The sequence below is a fragment of the Schistocerca nitens genome, chromosome 11, assembly GCF_023898315.1.
Source record: "Schistocerca nitens isolate TAMUIC-IGC-003100 chromosome 11, iqSchNite1.1, whole genome shotgun sequence".
NCBI classification, from domain to species: Eukaryota; Metazoa; Arthropoda; class Insecta; order Orthoptera; family Acrididae; genus Schistocerca; species Schistocerca nitens.
Window position 1 is genome coordinate 55,437,726 of NC_064624.1, and position 27,046 is coordinate 55,464,771.

General features: G+C 42.5%; 2 protein-coding genes across 2 annotated transcripts in view; one reads left to right on the forward strand and one right to left on the reverse strand.

Annotated features, from left to right (window-relative positions):
- The window catches only part of LOC126213091 (secernin-2), a 94,691-nt gene extending 81,161 nt beyond the window's left edge, over positions 1 to 13,530 (reverse strand). Inside the window, exons 1-2 of the mRNA XM_049940690.1 lie at positions 13,148 to 13,530; positions 219 to 424 (exon numbers count right to left, since the gene is read on the reverse strand). Coding sequence (XP_049796647.1) covers positions 219 to 424; positions 13,148 to 13,154 — 213 coding nt within the window. The 5' untranslated portion in view covers positions 13,155 to 13,530. The remainder of the gene's footprint in view (positions 1 to 218; positions 425 to 13,147) is intronic.
- Positions 13,531 to 13,710: 180 nt separating this feature from the next.
- The window catches only part of LOC126213558 (probable citrate synthase 2, mitochondrial), a 236,149-nt gene continuing 222,813 nt past the window's right edge, over positions 13,711 to 27,046 (forward strand). Inside the window, exon 1 of the mRNA XM_049941390.1 lies at positions 13,711 to 13,971. Within this exon, the coding sequence (XP_049797347.1) occupies positions 13,924 to 13,971 (48 nt within the window). The 5' untranslated portion in view covers positions 13,711 to 13,923. The remainder of the gene's footprint in view (positions 13,972 to 27,046) is intronic.

Below are 27,046 nucleotides of genomic sequence, written 5' to 3' on the forward strand. Positions count from 1 at the left end.
AGTTGGCAGAAAAATGTAAAAATGATGTTTTGCAGTACCTAGGGGCACCTGACGTGCTGCGTATCCACAAACACTGTCACGCCTGACGCTGGCCCTCACAGATACTTTAGCCCCGAGAACTGTACCTGTCAGTGTAGACAAGTGAGACTAATGTGGCCATACTGTCTGTACACAAATTGGTCCACAGACCACTGACAACAACAAGGGCGACAGTGTACCTGTAGCTTGGAGCCGGCGGGGTGGTCAGCGGCGGGGAAGTAGACCAGCTCCTGTACCTCGCCGCGGGGCCGGTCCGAGTTCTTACCGAAGACGATACCGCCGTGCTCCGTCAGCGGCGGCAGTACGACGAACGTGTCACACGACACGGGGTGACGGCTCCTCTCGCGACTGCCGCACACGGTCGCCATCGCACTGCAATCGCGGCCTGCGTGAGGTGAAAAATTAACGTGCAGTGTAATCACTAAAGGCAAATTGAAAGTAGACTCGATGGTAAACCTGCCAGGAGCAAAGAAGTATAGCAAAAATGTCGATAGTTACAACTATATCCACACAACCAATGGTAAGTGTGGTAACGGGAAGTCTCCGTGAATGTACATCGGAGATAACAAATGAGATTTGTAAAGCCGTTTTAAACCAGCCAGTGGATACTACATCTCCAAATTCACCCTCTCCGTATGCTCAGAGACTCGACACACCAGTCCCCACCTCTGTCCATTTAACTGAAAACTTGTCAGTCGTGTGTTGACAGGAACAGGCGCACTACATCAGTGCAGAAAGCAGAACGAGCACACAAGTTCCCAAGTACGGCACTGAGGGCTTGCAGCACTGCTGTTACATACACAATTGTTGCGAACGATGATCAATATTTATTAATATACTACGTGATGAGTTAGCAATGAATATTGGTCCATTAATACAAAGATATATATAGATGTAAGCACATATTTATACATGTATATGTATATATACATACATGAATATAATAGAGGGAAACATTCCACATGGGAAAAATATATCTAAAAACACAGATGATGTGACTTACCAAACGAAAGTGCTGGCAGGTCTATAGACACACAACCAAACACAAACATACACACGAAATTCAAGCTTTCGCAACAAACTGTTGCCTCATCAGGAAAGATGGAAGGAGAGGGAAAGACTAAAGGATGTGGGTTTTAAGGGAGAGGGTAAGGAGTCATTCCAATCCCGGGAGCAGAAGGACTTACCTTAGGGGGAAAAAACGACAGTTACACACACACACACACACACACACACACACACACACACAAACACAAACACACACACAAGCAGACATTTGTAAAGGCAAAGAGTTTGGGCAGAGATGTCAGTCGAGGTGGAAGTACAGAGGCAAAGATGTTGTTGAAAGACAGGTGAGGTATGAGCGGCGGCAAATTGAAATTAGCGGAGATTGAGGCCTGGCGGATAACGAGAAGAGAGGATATACTGAAGGACAAGTTCCCATCTCCGGAGTTCTGACAAATATACACAAATATTCCGCACATCCAGGGCCTCGCTGCGATGGAGCACTTCCTTTCACCCCGATCACTTGACACCCTACCAAAAACCTCTTTCCTCATTACCTTAGCCAGCTTCATCCTGACCCACAACTTCTTCACTTTTGAAGGCCGGACATACCAACAATTAAAGGGAACAGCCATGGGTACCAGGATGGCCCCCTCGTACGCCAACCTATTCATGGGTCGCTTAGAGGAAGCCTTCTTGGTTACCCAGGCCTGCCAACCCATAGTTTGGTACAGATTTATTGATGACATCTTCATGATCTGGACTCACAGTGAAGAACAACTCCAGAATTTCCTCTCCAACCTCAACTCCTTTGGTTCCATCAGATTCACCTGGTCCTACTCCAAATCCCATGCCACTTTCCTCGACGTTGACCTCCATCTGGCCAATGGCCAGCTTCACACATCCATCCACATCAAACCCACCAACAAGCAACAGTACCTCCATTATAACAGCTGCCATCCATTCCACATCAAACGGTCCCTTCCCTACAGCCTAGGTCTTTGTGGCAAACGAATCTGCTCCAGTCCGGAATCCCTGAACCATTACACCAACAACCTGAAAACAGCTTTCGCATCCCGCAACTACCCTCCCGACCTGGTACAGAAGCAAATAACCAGAGCCACTTCCTCATCTCCTCAAACACAGAACCTCCCACAGAAGAACCCCAAAAGTGCCCCACTTGTGACAGGATACTTTCTGGGACTGGATCAGACTCTGAATGTGGCTCTCCAGCAGGGATACGACTTCCTCAAATCCTGCCCTGAAATGAGATCCATCCTTCATGAAATCCTCCCCACTCCACCAAGAGTGTCTTTCTGCCGTCCACCTAACCTTCGTAACCTGTTAGTTCATCCCTATGAAATCCCCAAACCACCTTCCCTACCCTCTGGCTCGTACCCTTGTAACCGCCCCCGGTGTAAAACCTGTCCCATGCACCCTCCCACCACCACCTACTCCAGTCCTGTAACCCGGAAGGTGTACACGGTCAAAGGCAGAGCCACATGTGAAAGCACCCACGTGATTTACCAACTGACCTGCCTACACTGTGATGCATTCTATGTGGGAATGACCAGCAACAAACTGTCCATTAGCATGAATGGACACAGGCAGTGTTTGTTGGTAATGAGGATCACCCTGTGGCTAAACATGCCTTGGTGCACGGCCAGCACATCTTGGCACAGTGTTACACCGTCCGGGTTATCTGGATACTTCCCACTAACACCAACCTGTCAGAACTCCGGAGATGGGAACTTGCCCTTCAGTATATCCTCTCTTCTCTTTATCCGCCAGGCCTCAATCTCCGCTAATTTCAATTTGCCGCCGCTCATACCTCACCTGTCTTTCAACAACATCTTTGCCTCTGTACTTCCACCTCGACTGACATCTCTGCCCAAACTCTTTGCCTTTACAAATGTCTGCTTGTGTCTGTGTATGTGCGGATGGATGGATTGTGTGTGTGTGTGTGTGTGTGTGTGTGTGTGTGTGTGTGTGTGTGTGGGCGCGCGCGAGTGTATACCTGTCCTTTTTTTCCCCCTAAGTAAGTCTTTCCGCTCCCGGGATTGGAATGACTCCTTACCCTGTCCCTTAAAACCCACATCCTTTCGTCTTTCCCTCTCCTTCCCTCTTTCCTGATGAGGCAACAGTTTGTTGCGAAAGCTTGAATTTCGTGTGTATGTTTGTGTGTCTATCGACCTGCCAGCACTTTCGTTTGGTAAGTCACATCATCTGTGTTTATATATATATATATATATATATATATATATATATATATATATAACAGAGGGAAACATTCCACGTGGAAAAAATATATCTAAAAAGAAAGATGATGAGACTTACCAAACAAAAGCGCTGGCAGGTCGATAGACACACAAACAAACACAAATATACACACAAAATTCAAGCTTTCGCAACAAACTGTTGCCTCATCAGGAAAGAGGGAAGGAGAGGGAAAGACGAAAGGATGTGGGTTTTAAGGGAGAGGGTAAGGAGTCATTCCAATCCCGGGAGCGGAAAGACTTACCTTAGGGGGAAAAAAGGACAGGTATACACTCGCACACACACACATATCCATCCACACATACAGACACAAGCAGACATTTAGTCTTTAAATATGTCTGCTTGTGTCTGTATGTGTGGATGGATATGTGTGTGTGTGCGCGCGAGTGTATACCTGTCCTTTTTTCCCCCTAACGTAAGTCTTTCCGCTCCCGGGATTGGAATGACTCCTTACCCTCTCCCTTAAAACCCACATCCTTTCGTCTTTCCCTCTCCTTCCCTCTTTCCTGATGAGGCAACAGTTTGTTGCGAAAGCTTGAATTTTGTGTGTATATTTGTGTTTGTTTGTGTGTCTATCGACCTGCCAGCGCTTTTGTTTGGTAAGTCTCATCATCTTTCTTTATATATATATATATATATATATATATATATATATATATATATATATATATATATATACACAGGGGGATGTTAAAAAATCCCCATAGTGACATAGATGACACTGAGCCAAGTAATTTAACTTATGACACCTGGGGCTGTATGTCAGGAAATGCTGCAAAAGTGATGACAAATGTCAACATGTGATGTCACAAGATCACTTATCTCACTGCAGGTGCAGCTGTTGGGCTTGTCTATCCTAATCTTACTGGCAACAGGCAGTGCTACACATCACTCTGCTAGGCTACTCTTTTCATAAATGTAAACCAATTCCTCGTAGTCTTGTACTACCACTACCACGAGCATTTCTGTAACCCCTCAGATAATGCAAGGACGAAAACAGTGTATCTAATGGAGCCATGTGTAGCACGGCCCAATACCGGCAAGGGTAGGATCGACAAGTCCAACCCCTGCACTTGCAGCCAGGAACGTCACCTGATGGCATCACATGTCAAACATCTTCAAAATTTTGGGATATTTCCCAAGATTTGCGGTCCCATGTGTCTTACATTAAATTATTTGTCTCAGCGCTATCATCAACAGCGCATCACAGCTTTTAAAACATTAATAAGAATCATCCTGTAAATCTCTCTCTCTCTCTCTCTCTCTCTCTCTCTCTCTCTCTCTCTCTCTCTCTGTCTGTCTGTGTCTGTCTGTCTGTCTGTCTTCTGTCGTGTGTGGTGTGCAGGAGGGGGGGGGGGGGGGGGGGGCGTGCATGGGAACGGGAAAGAATACAATCATTTTGTTTGCACTTCATGTTTTCCCACCTTAAGTGTGGACTATACATCGAACTTTTTCCAAATGTCACTCTTCGTCTTACGGAGTAAATCTGCAATTTTATACAACACATCACTTAATGTTTGTCTTACAACATCTACGGTCTCACAAAACAAAGCTTCATTAGAGACAGTCTTATTTTGAGAGTCGAAGACAGGATAATATGCAAGACTGAGATTACTGCTAAAACACCGTGCACAAGCTAATAAGAGTGAAAAGCTAAGGGCATTATAGGTAATGGAGGTGGGAGGAGCATGACGAAAAATAGACAGGTCAGAAAATGAAAGATGTAGAAAATGAAACCAGAGTGAAGAAAGGAGTAGTTACTATGAAGAAATGCTGAGACAGAAGAAATTTTAATGTAATCTAAGGCCAGATGGGTGGCAAGAGCCAAGGATATGTAGCGCTAGTTCCCACCGGCAGAGTTCTGAGAAACTGGTATCTAGTGGAAGAATCCAGATGGCGGATGTGGTAAAACAGGCACTGAGGTCACAACTCGTGTTGTAGAGTATGCTCTGCAACAAGGCATTTTGTGTAGCACTATACATCCACTGTCTATAGCCATTCATCCTAACTGGTAACTTGCTGGTAGTCATACCAATGTAAAAGGCCGAACAGTGTTTACATAACAGCTGTTATATGACATGTGTCATTTCACAGGTGGCTCTCCCTTTGACAGTATTAGTTTTGCCAGTTGCAGGGCTAGTATAGGTGGTGGTAGGAGGGTGCACAGGGCAAGTCTTGCAGTAGAGATGGACACAACGGTAGGATCCATAGTGTAGGGAGATAAGTGCAGAAGAAGCATATGGTGTGGCAAAGGTATTACAAAGGTTGGGAAGGTGATGAAAGGCTATTCTAGGTGTGGTGGGCAAAATCTCAGAATGGATATTTCGGAGCATGTTTTTAGGAAGTCATGGCACTGTTGAAATAGTTGATTAATACATTCAAAACCAGGATAAAACTGAGTGACAAATGACTTTTTTTTTTTTTTGATGGATCAGCAGTACCAGGACTGGAGGTGATTGTCTGGGAAATCTGCTTTTGACCTAGGCTCGTGGGGTAATTACATTCACTGAAGGCCTTATTATCCTGAGAGTGGGTCACTCTCACCATCATTGCTACACAACAACAACAGTGCTATCAACATCTGTCCTTTGTCAAGGCTTCACACTGCTGCATGTTTTAGTAAGAGGGAACAATTGATGAGTAGGAAAGAAGCCAGTATAACACAAAAGTAACAGTGCTGCCTCAGTTTCTCATGTATGCAACTCTCAACATTGGACTTACTCGGCTTATGGTGGTTAACACAAACACAAGTGCATCCACAATCACATGTGCCCCTAATCCTCAGAGTCCAAAGACTGGCTCCAAAGGAGAAGCTCTTCATCACCATCATCATCCTCTGTCAGCACTTCCACTACTTATTCTGTGCTGAAATTAGGAACAAACCCACAATCCTTCCCGCTCTTCCCAAAGTTGTATTCTGCCATCCACATAATACTGTACTCCATCGTTACGTCAGCCCCAGCCCCTCGCCACACGGGCCACACCTCCGTGGAAGACTAGGCTGTAAGACCTGTCCGATTCATCCGCTGATGAAAACTTACTCCATTTGTGTCCCAGGCTTATCCTATCCCATCAGAGGTGGGGCCACCTGTGAATGCAATGAAGTCATATACCAGCTCTTCTGCAATTTCTACACAGGATATTACGTGGCCACGACCACCTACCAGCCTTCCACCCAAATGAATGGCCACGGCCAAACGGTTGCCGACAGTAAAGCCCGACTACTCGAAGGTGGAACACACTGCCGAGCAAGACTCGCTCAATTTCCGTGGTTGCTTCGCAATCTGAGACATTTGGGATCCTCGTCACAGCACCAGCTTCTCTGAATTACATATCGGTAGACGATATCCTTTCAACGCTTTCTATATTCCTGTGTCCTCCTTGCCTCAGTCTGCTTTATGCTCTGCTCAGGGACCATAACTTCATCCTGTTTCCCACAACCTCCCTTCTTGTCTGTTCTCTCTCCCCCATCCACTTGACCCCTTCACGTCATTTTATGCTGCCTGCAACTCTCCTGGATCACCGGTGCCACATTTCTATCACGTGCAGCTGTTCCTCCCCCCCCCCCCCCCCCATCCAGCCAACAGCCACCCTCTCCTCCAATTCACTTTCTTCTCCTCCCCCTCCCCCCACCCCCACCACACTAGATACAACCCCTCAGCCCTGTCAAGCTGCAGTGCCACCACAATCTGCACCTACATGTATAATCTGCAAGCCACTGTTGCGTGTACGAAGCAGAACATACTTTGTTCCCCTGGTTGTCATGCCCTTTCCTGTTCTAGTAGCAAATGAAATGAGGATAATACGGTAGTCTATATGCCTCCATATGAGCCCAAAATGTCTCTTTTTTGTTTTTCTTAAGCCTTACACAATATGTACACCAGTGGCAGTAGAATCGTTCTGGGTCGGCGGCTGCAATCGAAGCGTCGGTGCTCACAATCGGAATGTCGGTGACCGCAATCTGACTGTCAGCTCGGGGAATCGAAGCCCAGCTGACTGACATAAATAACACCGACAATGAGCAAACGGACCGTTCCGTCAGAATCACCTGATGACGGTGGAAAGGTTATTCGCCGAAATATAGTGGGACTTCAATGATCGTATCCAGCTGGACACCCGAGAGCCCCGGAAACAACACGTGCACTGGGAAAGCCTCCAATCACAACAACAACCAGAGCTACCTAGTATTAGTAATAATTACCAATATCAGCAATAGTACAACTCAAAAACGATATTACTGCACTCGAGCGTTATCAAAAATATGCGGTGACATTACAGTAAATAAGTACAGCGGTGACTAAGGAAAAGGCACTGCAGTGTCAACATTTTCAGGTCAGTAGTGCATCATATACCATTAAGCCCAATCACACACTGATTCACAATAAACCAACCAAACCGAAGTGTCCTCACTACCAGGTGCAATAATACTGTTTCCAACTAATAGTAATGTATTCAACCAATGTTCATTTCCCAATGATATAGGTGTGTCAACTTAATACAAGCAAAATGCAAGCCATACAAACATAAATGTGCATTTAACAAAGCGAGGACAGGTGGTTTTGCTGAACAGAACATCCTAGAATTGGCTGAAAGTACTCTGGCGAAACTTAAAACAAGGTGGATAATTGAAACTTCCATCCTCCCGAGTCCGAGGCCTGCGTCTTAACACGTGCACTCTTCCACTTGCACCCGATGTGTGACGAAACAAACTGAGATAATTTTAATTTCCCTTTTGTTTTCCATCTGCCTCCTTAAATTCGCTTTTCACTTTTAACAATTTACCATTAACATACATGAATATAATCTGCATTTTCATTAAAGAGAAAAGTTGGCCCCAAGTTTTAAAGAATAACACCAAATCTAATTTTGTGCTTAGTTTTATGTATGTAATTGATTTTCTAATTTTGTTCTATTATGCCTAGTTAGTATTTTTTCTTATAGGGTGAAATCAGTAATTGTTTCATAACTTAAATTCTATTTCTGACATGTAAACAAGTATAAATTCTGTACTAATTATAAACATTTGGAGAAACAACTAATAGTATACTTAAAGTATTTATTTGGCTCGATTCGAAAACATATTAGCAAAGCCAGCCAGCCCTTAATTCCAAAGTAATTAAAAGTTTTGACAAAAGTACTGTTTACGTACATATAATGTTAATTTCATCATTTAAACAAATAATTCGGCTTAATCCTTGCAGAAGAAGAAACTGTTAAGACGGAATTTTTCACTGTATTCAGTTAATTTAATGAGTTAAGTTTTAATTGTAATTTCTGTAAATTTAATTTCGAACAATGTGTAGTTTCAGCACCTATTATTGTGATGATATATAAGGGCCCAATTTTTGGTCACGAGACAGTCAGTCCACCGCCAAGTTTCAGATGAGAAACCTGTGTTGGTTAGAACAACAACAACGCTTCAACTTAACTGTGAAATAAGTGTTACACAATTACGCCATGTGTAAAAACAATCACAGTGTCTGCTCCATATGTACGTTTCTATTTTTCAAGAACTGTGAACTTGCAGTTAGGTTGTCACTGCTCGTAGATATTCAACAGTAAACTATTGTAGCAGTATGTGGATGTTCACCTGCAACCTATTAATGAGGCTTATCAAACGTTTAAACAATAGTGTACTGGCATATGTAACTGTGTATTAATGGGGGGTTGTGAACAGTGAAAATAAAAGACTGTTAAACACAACTGCGCATTGTCGGCTAAATAATTTGCAGTAGACAGTAGCTGCACTTCCACAACCCATTTTTCAGCCAGTGCAGCAGACAGTACGTTGACGCCGAGGACAATCAACGAAGAGGTAAAGCAGGTGAGCGTTGTCACAAATGCACAAAGCTCTTTCATTGATAAACGACAATTAATTGAAACCCTCAGCTGCTGACAAGTGTTATTGACACACCCTGATGGGGAGAGCTGAAAATGTGTGCCCCAACCGGGACTCGAACCCGGGATCTCCTGATTACACGACAGATGCTCTATCCGTCTGAGACGGAGTCCCGGTCGGGGCACATATTTTCAGCTCTCCCCATCAATTTATGTGAACAATACCTGTCGCAGTTGAGGGTTTCAATTAATTATCATTTATTCTAGAGAAGTTGCACGGTCATCAACGGTACCTGTTCTTTCGAGAACTGTTACTATCTTCATATATCTTTTGCTGATACACACTCTGAACGAGTTAGTTCCATCATATGGGAAAACAATTATACACTATTCATTGTCGATCAACACCTATCACTGCGGCGCAAACATTTTCAATTCCTTTTAATGTTCAGGAACATATAATTGTGCACTTTACAGAAGACAGAAGTAGTATTCTACAAAAACAGTATCAATGAATCACAAAATGGAATATGCCAATTTTTACACATGATTTGGGGTGGCATGACACTGAATAATCACAAGACACTCATTGTACATAGAGCAGATGACAAGTTGATTTGTTCCCAGGATAATAAGGAAACACAATCAGTCTACAAAGTAAATAGCTTACAGAAGACTCACGACACCCACCCTACGGTACTGCTCACGTACCTGAGACCCCATATCAAGTAGTGCTAACAGTAGATGTTGAACTGTATACAAAGGACAGAGTGTGTGGTTGTACGTTAGTCTGGCTCACATAGAAGCTTCACGGAAACAATGAAAGACCTGAAACAGTCAGCCATTTCAAACTACTGGTACAAGGTGATGTGGCACCAACAAAAAGTAGAGGACACCAACACTATTCTTTTGGTAAAAGTGCACTTACAGTGTCAGTGGCTTTTCACTTTGCCTGCTGTGTCATTAATAGAATCGTGGAAAATCCATGTGACGAATGTAACTAAATTGTCTTTCCTATTGTTCATAAATAAAGTTTCCTGGTATTTTGTCATACAAGTTTACGATTTAACCACATCACCGGAATTATCAGCAATATCAGAAATAAGATGTGTAAGTTGATTATTGCAGTGAGGAATGTGTGTCTCCGGCTATGCTAGATGTCAGTCTATTATGGCAATCCTATTTGCTTGTTCAGATTCATTCGCTTTGCCAATTCACAAACTATTTATTACATTCCAACCTAACCTAGACCTTGGACTGAGCAAGAGATCAGTCTCTCATCACCAGTTTTCAGTGACATTCAGAACACAATTATAAACTGTTCTGCCAAGTCAACTGTGTTACGTGGCCTGACCATACCCAATTATATACTGCTGGGCTGAAGCCACAAACTGAAGTAGGATATGTCCTATTGCTCTCTCACTGAAACTTATGGAAGCTATGGTCTTACATAACATTAATACTTGTTCCATAGATCATGAGTACTACATTTTGTAATGATGTGGAATGTGTCAGTGTAACATAAGTGTCCTCACTGCACAGTATAATTTTTTTTACACTTACTACTTCATATCTAAAAATTCATCTATTGACTAGTAGTACTTGTCATTCAGAAATTCTTTTAGTTTGTTTTTAAATGCTGTCTGGCTGTCAGACTTTTAATGCCATTTGGCAAATTTCCAAATAATTTAGTGGCAGCATAATTCAACCTGTTAAGTGAAAAAGTCAGATTTAATCCAGAATAGTGAGGATCACCCTTTCTTCTAGTGTTGTAACTAATCACTTCGGTATTATTTTTTAACTAAATGAATATATGTACTGTGAAGGTACTGTCAATATCCCTTGTCCCTTAAACAAATATCTGCAACGTGATCTTGGATCAGCTGCAGCTATTATTCTGATTACATGCTTTTCAGCCATGAATACTTTTTCTCTTAATGATGAATTACCCCAAAATATGCCATATGAAAGCAGTGGATGAAAATAGGCATAGTAGGCTAATTTACTGATATGTTTATCACCAAAATTTGTAACAACCCTAATAGCATAAGTAAGCTAGTTGAAACCAACCGTTTCAGTAGATCATCAATGCGTTTCTTGCACTTCAATTTCTCATCAATGCACACACTCAGAAATTTTGTAAATTCTGCCTTAGCAACAGACTTCTGTTCAAAATCTATATTTATCAATGGTGTTATGCCAGTTGCTTCTGCAGGAAGCCTCCATATATTTAAGTGCCTTGTAAACAACCTTTTGTAATACTCTCCTTCAATATGGCAACCACTGTTCCATCAAAAGCTTTAAAATATGCATCAAGATTTTAATTAAGACTTATGCTGGGACCTTTCATGATGAAACACTGGCTTCTTTAGCACTGCACAGTCTCACTCCTATTGCACCGTATAAATCAAGAAACAAGTCAGACAGGACTGTGCCACCTACCGGTTTACTACACAGAAAGATCACAGTAGATTTTATGCCCAAGTTCTACCTTCCATTCCACAACAGCCATCATTTTATGGTTCATATCTCAGAAAAGACCGTACTACATTCATCATCAGGCTGTGCCTACAATACAAATGTTATCCAAGGCACTTCCATGAATTTCAAGCTAAAGACAACTCATTCTGTCCCGATGAAGCTTTTCAAATGACTGACAGACATAGCATTTGGGTCAACTAAATGTGATATACATTCACAAACAAAAAGAACACAACACTGACAATATTTGTTTTGCATTGATATTAGTTTTTCAAAGGATGGTCGTGATGACAAATACATAACATAGTTTACCCCAATTTCTAGGTTGTGAAGAAAGGTAACAGTTCTGTTGTGGATTGGCAAAGCAGTATAAAACACTTCAGTTAATTCCACCATACTGTTTGCATGGAAGGCTGAGAGGAATTACACATGGAATTTGGGAAATAATGCGTCATATTTCTCCCCCCCCCCCCCTTTCAATATCGCTTTTGGAGCATGGAAAGAAGTATTTCCATTTGCCAAGCTTTAGCTACCAATTTCTCTCAGGTAAACACTGCTTTACGAAATAATAAATGTTCTAATACCATTCAAAAGACAAAGAGTGAAAACTTAGTGTACAGTTACTTCACTGAGGGGCACTTACTATAACACATAATTTGTGTGTGTTCTTACATTCAAGTAAGTGTCTAAAATGCAGATATTGTGTTTATTACATTAATAATTGTTAAACAAGATGTCCGTACAATTCCCTTTGTTGAGGCTAATAAACGAATAATATCTGCACACAGAAAGCAAGTTTAAAGTTTTTATGTCGTTCTAGAGTCAGTTTTCTATTTGGAAAGTGTTTAGTCAGAGACTGACAAACGGGTAGTGAACTGCCGTTGAGTGGAGCTAGTTTACATAAATAATAGTTCCAATCGAAAGATACGATTGTTGCTACATGCAAATACTTCTGTAATGTTTCTGATACACCTAGAACCATTGTGCAAAACTGTCAATAGGAAAACAAAAGTGTAACATATCGCACTCCCTGCGCTTTTTCAGTATGTAATATAAGGTACAAGTTAATTTTATGAAACGACTTACCGTTGACATATAAGTAACTAATGAACTCTAGCGTCTTGCACTACAGATGGGTTCGAAGTAGTAGTTTTCATGTAGTCACTAAAATCAAATTTTCGGTATTTATTTTGCTTTGATAAAGCTTAGTCTAGTACATACGGAACTAGATTCAGTGTACTTTCTAATTGCGCTCTTAATTGTATCTGTTCTTTAAGACTACCGCGCTTTCAATAAGATTTATTTTTTTCGTAAGTGACTTATGATACAAGAGCAGGACTTTAATTTAGACCGAAGACGTCTGGACTACACTATTTATGTACGGATTTTATGTTGATATTCACTGCTCGAGCGACACAAGAAAACTATGTATATCGAATATTGCCTAAGCATAGCAGTAGACAATTTTATCGCTCATTACCGGCTATAACTAGTGCATTACACTCACCGGGCATATTTCAGTCCTATTTCTCTACTGCCACTTGTGACGAACCAGCAAAGCTTTCACTTCTGAGTTCACTCCTTAGAGATAACGTAGTAAGAAATCACGCCACTTCTTGCTTACGCCTTTGTTTTTGTCAGTACGAATTGATTTTATAGCGGGTAAAATTCCTTTCGGCGAGTAGAACAGATGCTCCCGAGGTGCCTAACCACCACACCAATTACTAGCCTGTAGTGACATTAGTTGACGTGTTTAGGCGAAAACTAGAGCAAGATGGTCAACTCTCGAAAATTTCTCCAACTTCTTTCAGAGTACAGCACCTTACGCCTCCGTGACTGAATAACTGTGGATCGCACCCAGTGGCCAGTGCTTTGAAGCGTGAAACTCCTGTCGCCTTCTGTTTTTTTGGTCAGATTCTCGTTGGTCGTTTTTGGGGCAGCGTATTGATCACAATTGCGTGACGATTGGAACGTGCTGCCACAGAGCGGCGTAAAGCTGCACTAAACAGGGGAACAGTGCCGCGTTGCGGGCACCAGCCATACTAGTGGCTGCCATCTTGGGTTGACGTCACAGCCGGGAGGTACGGTCTGGCGCGCCGTGGCAGAAAAGTTGGCGTGAACCAACAGTATTACTTGAAGCAGGTTAGGTGTAGGGTTTGGCCTGCTTTGGTATCTCACGGATACGACTGTCTGCAGCGCTTGAGTAGGTAGGCAAGCCGGGTTGGACGAGCGGTCAGAAGTAACAGAAACCGGAACGAGAGGAGGAAGCGAACTGCAGATACGATGGCACTATTCCGCATATCCGCATCGAGATTATGCGAAGCACACCAGGTAAGGGTGACCGTTAATAATTTTCCCCTTCCACGTTTCCTCATCTGTGTCGATGCGTCTGCATATTGTTCTAGTGTTGCAGTTTGTGGCTGCTTTGTTATCGATTTCGAGCAAATTAAGAGCGGGAAAATACCGGTTTGCCGGTTTTTCGCTTGTTCCGCTTCCAAAAACTAGCATTTCGTTATAAAGTAGCGCTGTGCGACACTAAGCATTCGCGGCGCGTATTAGGTTTTCGCAGTTCCAAAGACAGTAAGAAATAGGTTAGTTGTCACCCCTCGGGTGGATCATCCTATTCTTAGACGTGGAATCTCGCACCGCCTTGTTCTAAATATGAAAATGGTTGTTGCGACAGGGACCTCTCAGCCTAATTTTAGTCCATTCCGTTCCGGAGTGCAGTGGAAGTAACCCCTTGGCGGCTTTTAGAAGGAATTGAGACAGGCTTTCCGAAATGTGGACTCCCTAGTATTGATCTCGCCAAGAGCAGGGGTGAGGACTGAGGAGCTCGCCGCTAACATGCCACCCCCTGACCTGTGGCAACTATAAGGCGGAAGGAGGCCAAATAGGTCATATAGGAAGCAGTGCTGTAAAACTCCACATTGTGGACAACAGTGACTACATATTTCATTCGTACGACTGCAAGACAGCGTTACAAACCAGCGAGGTGGCGTAGTAGTAAGATAGGAAACTTTAGGTGTTATGTAATAAGATGCTGGCAAGTTTACCTAGCAGTTTTTGTACGAATGATACATTCAGTATGGGCGAATGTTGACCACTACGTACATACCGAAATTGGGGATGGTTAAACCTGCTTCAAGGCAGAGATCAGAGTCATACCTTGTTTGGTCGTCGAAATGTATTCTTCATAGTTTCCTCTAACTCGCTTAATTCAAATGCTGCGATGTTTCCTTGGGAAAATGAGGCAGATTTCCATCCCCAATCGCAGCTTCTGTTGAGTTTCTGGTGGCTTGGTTCTTGGCTGGACGTTTGATAGTTGATAGCTAATCTTCCTTCCGTCAACATTTCAGTCGAGTGCACTTACACTTCGGTGCCTCACTAGGTCGTAAGTCGTGGCCGGGGCCTCTGATAGTTTGTAGAGGTTTTCGCATAAATGGGACTTGCGGGAAAAATTGTTGTATCAGCAAATTTTACTGCAAACCCAAACGTTTGCGGTTCGAGTCTTGGGAAGGCCAAAGTGGACGGTTTGATCAGTACACATCGTCTAAGGTAGACGGGGATTACGGAACATTTACGTGGTCCGCAAGATACCTTCTGGTGCATGGCGGAGCGGAGGGTCCCTTATACCACTACTAGTAATTTCCTTTGGTGTTCCACTCGCAAACAGAGCGATGGAAGAATATGCCTCAGCAGCCCCAAATTCGCTTATCTTTTGGAACTTACGCGACATGTACACTGCCAGCAATAGACTCCTGCAGTCAACTTGAATTGCCGGTTCTGTAACTGTTTCGCGTACAGAACGTTTTTCCCTCGAAAGATTCCCATTTGAGTTTAAGAAGCTTCTTCGTAACACTCGCATGTCGTTACCGGTAACAAATCTAGCAGCCCGCTTCCGAATTGCTTAGATGTCTTCCTCTGGCTGTTTCTTCAGCAATCGTCAAAGCCGTCACCTATTTAGCCAATGAGAAGTCTCAATCGTCATATCACACATGTTACTGAACGAGATTTTCACTCTGCAGTGGCGTGTGCGCTGATACGAAACTTCCTGGCAGGTGAAAACTGTGGCAGAAGTAAAGCTGTGAGGACGGGGCGTGAGTCGTGCTTGGGTAGCTCAGTTGGTAGAGCACTTGCCCGCGAAAGGCAAAGGTCCCGAGTTAGTCTCGGTCCGACACAGTTCTAATCTGCCAGGAAGTTTCATGTTACTGAAATCTTATTTGTTGGTGTTTATAATACAATCGTGTTGCACTCTTAATAAATTTTATCTGGTTCATTATTAGAGAAAATAAGTTGAAAGGATTAACGCTGTGAATAGAAATTACGAGCTGCTACCAAGTGGCTGCGGACGGATTCGTGTGATAAGTTGACCACTGTGCTTCCGTCTGGCTGCTTACCTAGCCGCCATATTATGAACCGAATTTGGCCAATCCCGAGCCACGCGAAAGCTGATTTTTCTTTTTGCTTCCCAATACTTAATTCCTGCTCTGTTCTTTCTAGAAATGCGTTTCCTTCTCCCTGAATTCGTCTGTTTTCATTCCCAACTCCTGTAGCTCTTTCTCAACGTTTATAAATCATAAAATTTGGGTTTTCGTCAAAATTAAGGCTTTCACGACCGGATGACATATCTTCTGGTAAACCTTCCGGGATGTAAGGTCGTGGTCCATGAAAACTCTTCAGCTCCTAACGTTTCGTCAAGAGCTGCGCTGGACATCTTCAGAGGGGTATTTCTCCTCCGGCAAGACTCACCGGAGGAGAAATACCCCTCTGAAGATGTCCAGCGCAGCTCTTGACGAAACGTTAGGAGCTGAAGAGTTTTCATGGACCACGACCTTACATCCCGGAAGGTTTAACAGAGGATTTTCGTCAAAAGTTAATATTTGTCAGCTTATCCTTTAAGTGGCCCTATAATGTAATCCTCTACTTTCTCACTGTACATATTCCGTTTTTCCACACCTTATTGGTTCTGTTTCCAAACCCATTCTCGTACTTGGGACCCAACATTTTTCGTATTCTTTCTTCAAATTAAACTTACGGCTGTTTTTATGGCGAGGCATTGACCATAGCTATAGGCACCTAGCTTTAATCAGCACATTGTAATGCTTTTTTTGTATTAAGTATATTTTTTGTTTCACTGCCGCTATCTAGGACCATGTCACAGGCAGTTACTTTTGGCAGTGGAGTTTGCGCCCTTCCGTCACTGAGTAGCATGTTTACGCTTCTCTGTTCAACGGGCACCGCGCCGTATTTTTGGTGGCTCATCTCGATGTAGCCTGTCTGTCACTGCCATCTTAACGGAAGACATTCCTGCCACAGAGGTCTTCAGGATGCGTTTGTGCGATTAGAGATCGTCTTCGGTATTTCTAAATAAATGGATGATCTGTCAACCTGCCCTCGTTCATTCGTTTGTTACCGTAAAGTCGTAAACGTCTTTCGTGGATAGTCTAGTTTTTACGGCTTCGTACCTCAGTCGGTAAAACCGGAAAGCTTATACGATTGCTTTGTAATCCGTCGTCCGACTTGAGAACCTTTTTCTCAGCAACGGATAGGCGTACAAGTTGAAATTGGTCACATACCAAGGTTTGCGGTCCCTTGGTCTAATCAGTGAATGCAGTGAAGATAGTTGTTGGTCTCATATTGATCTCACACGCAACTCTCCATGTAAACCTATAGGGCGCTTCCTGTTGATCTAGGATCATGGAATTTGGCAAGAAGTAAGGTTTCACAATAAAAGGAAAAACCTGGAAAGTGATATATTATGTCAAATGTGTTTTCGGCATTAAAACTTACATTGCATTCATAAAAACATAAAATTGTAGCATGCAAACATAAAATGTAAGTTGTCATTTTGCAGTAAGTAAAAATTTTATTGAATCTTCTCTTCATGTACATGAACTGAAGACCCCCTGCTAGCTCGGACTAGTCTCAGGAACTACAGCAGGTATATTGATATGGTCTTGAAATTACTGGGATCTTTTTCTTGCCAATGTTTATATAACAGGCAAAAATCGTAGGGCAACTGGCCTATTTCTTGTCTATGAAAAATACTTAAATGTTTGACCTTGTAATTGAATGCCACTATTGTCCTAATGATTCCGTGGACTGTTCTCTCTCCAGTTCGAGGAAGCTTTGATTTGCTGCTAGGATAGGGTTTCGGCTGCATACAGCACTATTACTATTGTGATTATAATAATTTATTATTCGTATTCCTTGTGGCCTGGTGAGTCTTCTTAGAAGCCACCTCGGTTACTTGGTATCTCTAACCTTTTCCAGTAATCATATGGGAAAAGAGGACCTACAGCTTAATGTGGAAAGCATCTGTATCATGGTTTCCCAAACGCTTCTTCTGACGGAACTTTGAGAACCCCTGGCACTTTGATGGAGCATCTTGTTTATTTTGAAGGTTAATAAAAAATTTAAAAAATGAAACTAGTCGTCAGTCATTACTTCAGTTTTACATTGTAACTAAAAACACAAATCATAACATTTTTAAAAATCAGAAAAATGTCGAAAATTAAAGAAAAGTTATTACGTGGTTCGCAGAGCACTTGCTCGGTTTCTGCGGAAAACAGTTTGGGAAACACTGCTCTACATCAGAGGTGAAGGCTACGATAAAAAAAGGCAGACTGAATTATTCGATGGCCTGGTCGTGATTCGGACCCGCGACTTTGCGGTTTCCAGGCACGCGTTCTATCAGCGGATACGACGCTGCCTAACATTCAAACGTGACTAACTTGCCGAACAGACAGTGAAAGCGTAATTGAAAACAAATGGCGCGCCGTCTTTACCGGGATGTCAGCTTTCGACACACACGGCAGCGAGTACGCTTACTTAACATGACCGGCTTGTGAATATGTAACGCACGTTCCGACGAACAGTCGGTACGGTGTTAAATGGGCCTGTTTACAAGAGGTCGGCTCAGGTGTGACTGTTCTGCTAGTAGCTGGCGCTCCGCGCAACCTAGGGGAAAAATTTAGTCTTCGTAGATTTACAAAGAGGCGTTACTCTGTAACACAGCGTCAAAATACAACGAACTGTATTACTAAATGGCTAACCCGGTGCCTGGTGGACAATAACAGTTGCATGTCACCTGTCTAACGGCTTCCAGGGCACCAAAAATTTGATTTAAAAGTATAAAATGGTGTGGTAATCTTCTAGTTACCTTGTTTAGGCACAGTTACGTAAAGTATTATAGTTGCAAAATTTTGTTCTGAGCCAGCGTTAACTCTGTGCACGTACCCCGGTTATATCCATTGAGAGTTGGAGAGAACTCCGCAACTTCCACCACACTTTGGCATCGTTCGAAACCTTTCTGAAACTTTGTCACTGACACACCCACAAAATAAGGAAAATTGTTTATCGCTTAGCTGTTCATGCAGGAAAACTTCAGCTTAAACTTCATGTTTTTAGAATGTCCTTACTACTATTTGCAACACATTTTGCAGACTTATAAGCATATGTGAGAATTACCGAACAATCAGTTTAATAAGCCACAGCTGCAAAATACTAACACGAATTCTTTACAGACGAATGGAAAAGCTAGTAGAAGCCGACCTCGGGGAAGACCAGTTTGGATTCCGTAGAAATACTGGTACACGTGAGGCAATACTGACCTTACGACTTATCTTAGAAGAAAGATTAAGGAAAGGCAAACCTACGTTTCTAGCATTTGTAGACTTAGAGAAAGCTTTTGACAATGTTGACTGGAATACTCCCTTTCAAATTCTAAAGGTGGCAGGGGTAAAATACAGGGAGCGAAAGGCTATTTGCAATTCGTACAGAAACCAGATGGCAGTTACAGGAAGAGGGGCATGAAAGGGAAGTAGTGGTTGGGAAGGGATTGAGACAGGGTTGTAGCCTCTCCCCGATGTTATTCAATCTGTATATTGAGCAAACAATAAAGGAAGCGAAAGAAAAATTCGGAGTAGGTATTAAAATCCACGGAGAAGAAATAAAAACTTTGAGGTTTGCAGAAGACATCGTAATTCTGTCAGACAGCAAAGGACTTGGAAGAGCAGTTGAACGGAATGGACAGTGTCTTGAAAGGAGGATACAAGATGAACATCAACAAAAGCAAAACGAGGATAATGGAATGTAACCGAATTAAGTCGGGTGATGCTGAGGGAATTAGATTATGAAATGAGACACTTGAATTAGTAAAGGAGTTTTGCTATTTAGGTAGCAAAATAACTGATGATGGTCCAAGTGTAGAGGATATAAAATGTAGACTGGCAATGGCAAGGAAATCGTTTCTGAAGAAGAGAAATTTGTTAGCATCGAGTATAGATTTAAGTCAGGAAGTCGTTTCTGAAAGTATTTGTATGGAGTGTAGCCATGTATGGAAGTGAAACATGGACGGTAAATAGTTTGGACAAGAAGAGAATAGAAGCTTTCGAAATGTGGTGCTACAGAAGAATGCTGAAGATTAGATGGGTAGATCACATAACTAATGAGGAGGTACTGAGTAGGATTGGGGAGAAGATGAGTTTGTGGCACAACTTGACCAGAGGAAGGGATCGGTTGGTAGGGCATGTTCTGAGGCATCAAGGGATCACCAATTTAGTATTGGAGGGCAGAGTGGAGGGTAAAAATCGTAGGGGGAGACCAAGAGATGAATACACTAAGCAGATTCAGAAGGATGTAGGTTGCAGTAGGTACTGGGAGATGAAGAAGCTTGCACAGGATAGAGTAGCATGGAGAGCTGCATCAAACCAGTCTCAGGACTGAAGACAACAACAATAAGCATATCATTGAACGTACTGCGAAATTACTGTGAGGTGACAAGTCATGAGATACGTCTCAATACGTTCTACTTTTGCCCAGTATCGTGCAGCAACTCGACCTGGCATCGACTCAGGTCGAAGTCCCTTGCAGAAATAATGATCCATGCTGCCTCTATAGCAGCAGCCCATAATTGTGAAAGTGTTGTCGGATACTGTGCATGAACTGACTTCTCGGTTGTCTCATAAATGTCAGACGGGATTCATGTCTGGCGATCTGTGTGGCCAAAGCATTCGTTAGAATTGTCCAGTATGTTCAGACATGCGCATTGGCATCCATACAAATTCCATCTTAGTTAGGAACAGGACGTGCATGAATGGCTGAAAATGGTGTCCTAGTAGCCGAACAGAACCGTTTCCAGTCAGTGGCCGTTTCAGTCGGACCAGAGGACCGTCTGTTCCATGTAAACACAGCCCACATCATTATGTAGTCGCCGCCAGCTTGCACAGTGCCTTGACAACTCGTATCCATGGCTTCGTGTGTCTGCGCGACACTTTTACCCTGCCAACAGCTCTTACCAATTGAAATCGTGGCTCATCTGACCTGGCGTTCTCCAGTCTAGTGTCCAACCGACACGGTCTCGAGCCCAGGAGAGGCGCTGCAGGCCATGTACTACTAGCAAAGGCACTAGAGTCGGTCGTCCGCTGCCAAAGCCCATCGACATCACATTTCGCCACATTGTCGTAACGGTTATGTTCGTCGTACGCCTCACATTGGTTTCTGCGGTAATGGCTTGTCTGTTGGCAATGGCAACTTCTAACAATAACACCACTTGCGAAGTAGATTAGAAGTCAGATTAATAATGTTGCTCACACAGCATATGTTCGCTTTATCAGGCAACAACGAAGTTATTGATTGTGGATGGTAACGTCAGAATAGAAATAATGAGGTCACTGTAAAAGTCGTTAATTTGGCATTTATCTTGAATGGATTCCCACGTAGATTTCGTCAAAGTCGCTATGGCTCATCTTGTTGATTCTAGGGTGATTCCACTTTGACCGCTAGAAGGTCCGGATCTGTATTTTAGCAATATTTGAAGACCTAACAAATGCGTTTTTCAGGAAATTCTTAATGATCAAACAATCCCAGATCGGAACAGTGGCATGGTAGAAATAATTTGACTTGTTCACGATCCATATTTTTAATAAACTTCTTGTGAATTCACGTATACTTCTTGTCACATCAAAAGTTTTGTATCAATCTTCACATATTTAATTTCCACTTTAACCAAACACAAGACTTGACCTCTTGTACAAAGCGAAATAACTTCTGCAAAGTGAAACAGACTGCTCTGTGCGCATTCACGCCAAAACGATTACAAGTCAGTCAAAGATTATGACAGTCTCCCAGAAACGAATACACAAGAACCATATCACTAATATATCGATACATTGGAGTGCCTATACATTAATAAAACCAAATGTGAATATTGTCACAAATGTCTGTTACTTCACAGATAAGTAGTTAGATATGACTGGTATCGAGGACTGTGGTTGGAGTGCCGTAATGGTCATGTAGATAAAGAACCATTACAAACTCTACGCAAACACGGCTAATTTAGGACGTTAAGTGAATGCCGTAGGCCACTGCTTTGTGGTGAGAGGTAATGCCTGAAATTTGATATTCTCGGCAAACCGAGACACTGTATGTGGGAATATTGAAGTCCCTAACGATTTCGGGAATGGAATATCCCATGCGTCTAGCTCTGACTACAGTTCGGTGCGGCTGTAATCACGTCGAAAACTGTTTACACGAGTACGAACAACAGCTTCGTCAGCGCGCTGCCCTTTCATACCTTGTGTGCGCGTTACTACCGCCATATGTGTGTGCGTATTGCTATCCAGTGAGTCCTCACCTCCGTGCATATATACCCAGAATTGGAGAGCACTTCGCAACTTCTAACAAACTTTACACATCATTAAAGACCTTTTCGAAACTTTTCCTCACTGGCACACCATAAAATAAAGGAAAAATTTTCATGTAAATTTATTACTTCATTACTACCAATTATTCTAACACATTTTGCAAACAGTATTCAGATATGCCATTTAGTGTACCTGTGATCTCATAAACATTGAGATACCAAAACTCCCTTTTGCTTACAACAGGTTTGTTAATGAGAGCACTTAGTAACTTACAACAAACTTTTAAGGAATTTCGAATATTTTCTAGACTTCTCTCGCCTACATACGTAATGTCAGATATTCAACATATAAAATGATTTGGAACTAAATCAAACGTTTGAAGCTGTTTTATACAAGGGCGTTAGATTCCATTAAAAATCGGAAGTGGAGATTAGCATTTTCCACATACACAATTAGCTCCGTTAATTTTTAACCAACAATACTCAGCACCTTGAACTCGACAGCATATCCTCTACGGAAATGAGTGACAAATGTACTATTTTTTCAATATATTCGTAAACCAGAATTTCCTGTGCTAAGATTGTCAGCTGACAAAGCTAATTATAGGTATCGTCGTTCGATAAGTTATGTTGGAAAACTTACACATAGACAAACAAGAGAATGTCTAACAACATAGCTTTATAGGATCCGATGTCAAGACTGGTGAAAAAGTATTTTCCAATTTGCCTGCCCCACTTTGCAATCTTTTACACCGAAGAACTACAATCTGTCTGTGGGAATACAATGTATGGTTGTTCATCACAAAAATGAGCAAGCATCTAGAGAACATCGCCCAACACGATAATACCAACTCTTCCACACAGAGGTGAACATTATCCAAACACGAAGAAAAATGGCAGCTGGTTACATTAGTTTTTATAAATTCCCGAAGGGACAGTAGTGAAGCTTTCTGGTTGTACATGCCTACGCAACACCATAACCTCAAACAGATAAAGCAGTATTGTAAGAAATATGTATTCTCCCCCAAAATAACTAATGTAAGTTCGACAAATGTCACCCAAGAAATTACCCAGTTCATAATACCTGAGATTTCCTTACTGCAGACTGAAATGTGAATGTGTTGTACATTACTATTTACAAAATGAGTTTATGTAATGTGATAATACAAAAGCGTTAAAAGTGTAATAAAATTTTGGAAAGTGGATAGCGTAATTGTATGCAGATCGTGGGGTCCAGGGCTCGATTCAGTGCCAGGTGAGATTTTTTGTCTTGGACAGGCTATTGGTGTTGCCTCAATCATCTCATCTTCGTCCAGACCAGAATCCATGATTTTGCTCGGGAGGGGAGGTTGGCGTCGGCGGTGGTCAGTGGCTGAGTTCAGAAACTTTGTATCACTGTGTTGTTGTTGTGGTCTTCAGTCCTGAGACTGGTTTGATGCAGCTCTCCATGCTACTCTATCCTGTGCAAGCTTCATCTCCCAGTACTTAACTGCAACCTACATCCTTCTGAATCTACTTAGTGTATTCATCTCTTGGTCTCCCTCTACAAATTTTACACTCCACGCTGCTGTCAAATGCTAAATTTGTGATCCCTTGATGCCTCAGAACATGTCCTACCAACCGATCCCTTCTTCTAGTCAAGTTGTGCCACAAACTTCTTCTCCCCAATCCTATTCAATACCTCCTCATTAGTAACGTGATCTACCCACCTTATCTTCAACATTCTTCTGTAGCACCACATTTCGAAAGCTTCTATTCTCTTCTTGTCCAAACTGGTTATCGTCCATGTTTCACTTCCATACATGGCTACACTCCATACAAATACTTTCAGAAACGACTTCCTGACACTTAAATCTATACTCGATGTCAACAAATTTCTCTTCTTCAGAAACGCTTACCTTGCCAGTCTACATTTTATATCCTCTCTACTTCGACCATCAGTAGTTATTTTGCTCCCCCAATAGCAAAACTCCTTTACTACTTTAAGTGTCTCAATTCCTAATCAAATTCCTTCAGCATCACCCGACTCAATTCGACTACATTCCATTATCCTCGTTTCGCTTTTGTTGATTTTCATCTTATATCCTTCTTTCAAGACACTGCCCATTCCGTTCAACTGCTCATCCAGGTCCTTTGCTGTCTGACAGAATTACAATGTCATCGGCGAACCTCAAAGTTTTTATTTCTTCTCCACGGATTTTATTACGTACTCCGAACTTTTCTTTTGTTTCCTTTACTGCTTGCTCAATATACAGATTGAATAGCATCGGGGAGAGGCTACAACCCTCTCACTTCCTTCCCAACCACTGCTTCCCTTTCATGCCCCTCTTCTTAAAACTGCCATCTGGTTTCTATACAACTTAAAAATAGCCTTTTGCTCCCTGTATTTTACCCTTGCCACCTTTAGAATTTGAGGGTATTGCAGTCAACATTGTCAAAAGCTTTCTATAAGTCTACAAATGCTAGAAATGTAGGTTTTCCTTAGTCTTTCTTCAAAGATAAGTCGTAAGGTCGGTATTGCTTCACGTGTTCCAACACTTCTGTGGAATCATAATGTTCTTCCCCGAGGTTGGCCTCTGCCAGTTTTTCCATTCACTGTCTCCAAATTCTATACAGTAAACGAAGATATTTTCTTAATATAGTTTGCCATCTAAGGGGGCATGCTGAAAAGAGACATCCGAATTTACGTGAAAACTCTTGCCGCATTATAAATAAATCAAAATTAACATGGTGCAAAGGTGACTAACACGAACAACTTTCTTGATACCATCTCTGTGGAATGTTTGACTTTGTTGACCGAGCTAGAATCTCACCGTTGCTCGCATCACTTCTCTATTAACGTGAAGTCGTCGAAAGTGTTCGTTTTGTAGTCACTACATGATCGACGGTGGTGAACCCAAGTCGTCGAATTGTTAATGCCGCAGCATTCATTTGTGGTCTGGCATTGAAGAAGGTGCTCCATGAGTGGATGAACTGTTAAAAAACCGCCATGCTACACGCTAAAATTCAAAGCCTTGTAGCTCCAGAGGGTGGCGACTTGTCAGCGAAGAGGGAAAACCGACCGAGTAATATGCATGGCATGTAATACCCCGACCGATATTCAGACCACAATAAATTCAGAGGCATTATTCCCCGACATGCTATCTTACAATAGTGATAAAATTTTCGAGGCTGTTAAGTATGAACGCTATACTGCAAATATAATGGGTGTTCAATTTATCTGAAGGCCGCCTGTGCAGCCGAGTTGATGCCAGGCAGTGGGGGCTCTGTTGCTCCGCGATCAGATGCCGTGTCGCCCGTCTACTGCTGCGGTGCGACGTGACTACATTTAAAATATAAGCAAATAAATTTTATACTCACCCATGTCACGCAAGGAGATGCTGGAACAGCCTGCCATTATTTTCCACACATTTCTGAGATCACAAATTAATTACACGTAATTCTGAGATACTGAATTAACTGATTCACGAATATTATCCCCGAGTTCCTCTATCGTGTGAGGATTTGTTGCGTACACTTCGTCCTTCAGTGCACCCCACAAATAAAAATAGCAAGGAGTTAAATCAGGACTCCTTTGCGGGCCAGATACTGTTACTAATCACTCTCTCATCGAACACATAGTGAATGAGGTGCAAAGAAATATTGGCCGGCGGATCCTGTTGAAAAAAAATGCGGAGCTTCGTTCTTTCACTCCATTCATTACAAAATGGGCACATCTTTCCCTTGTAACCGTCATTCAAAAAATTGGGCCTATTGTCACCACTAACTGCGCACCACACCCCTGTTTTCTGATCATGAAGGGGTTCATCATGAAGCACAACAGGTCTGTCTGCGCTCCAGTGGCGGCACTTATGGGAATTAACATACCCGTTTAAATGGAAACAAGCCTTGTCTGAAGACAGATTGGGGTAAGGATCCATTTCACCGTTATGCACGTGTTTCAAAACCCATTCGCATAACTTAATCCTGAATGCACCTCTTCGTAAAGAGGTGCACGATGTGTTTGCTGCGAAAGACGTCTAAAGAGACTTTTTGGGGAATTTTCCAGGCGGTATGCAGTGTCGCGACGTGCTTCTGTGAGCACTTTACGTCGTTTACGCTTTGAGTCTTGTCTTGGACATTTCCCGTTTCACGAACTTTATTCACTAATTTGAACTGCACCACGACTCGGAACTCGAACTGGAAACTCCTGTTCAGTCTCCCAGCAATCGAGCTTAAATAAACACTCGTTGTGTAATTGAATAATTCGCTCTTGCCATTGTTTGGTTCGCAAACTTCAGTTACTCTCACGATGCCTGTTTCACTGCTCGAATGACACTGGCCGACAAGGCGCATATGTCTGTACTGCCTTCAGGGTGGTTGGGAGGGGGCATAGTGAGGTCCGGGGGCCCCATTCGACCGGCAGGGCAGGCGGTCATCAGATAAATGAAACACGCTGTATCTCGGGTGAAGTTCTGGGAAGGGGGTATAGCCCCTCCCCCAATCCGCCTGCCATCACAAAGACGCCAAATAGGCACAAGTAATTTACCCCAGTAGGACGATCAAACCCACAGGGGTGTCTCCCGGTCAGTAATGTCGTACGATCATTTCATTACAACAGAAGTGGTGACAAATCTCATTCAGACTTGTTGGCATGGTAGCTGGCCTGTAAACAAATAGCTGTCACCTCGTTCTTATTCACGCATAGCATTCAGGACGACTAAAAATTTTACTCCTGCCATCGTTTGTCACTGGCGATGTGTGTTAAACTCATGGTTAATG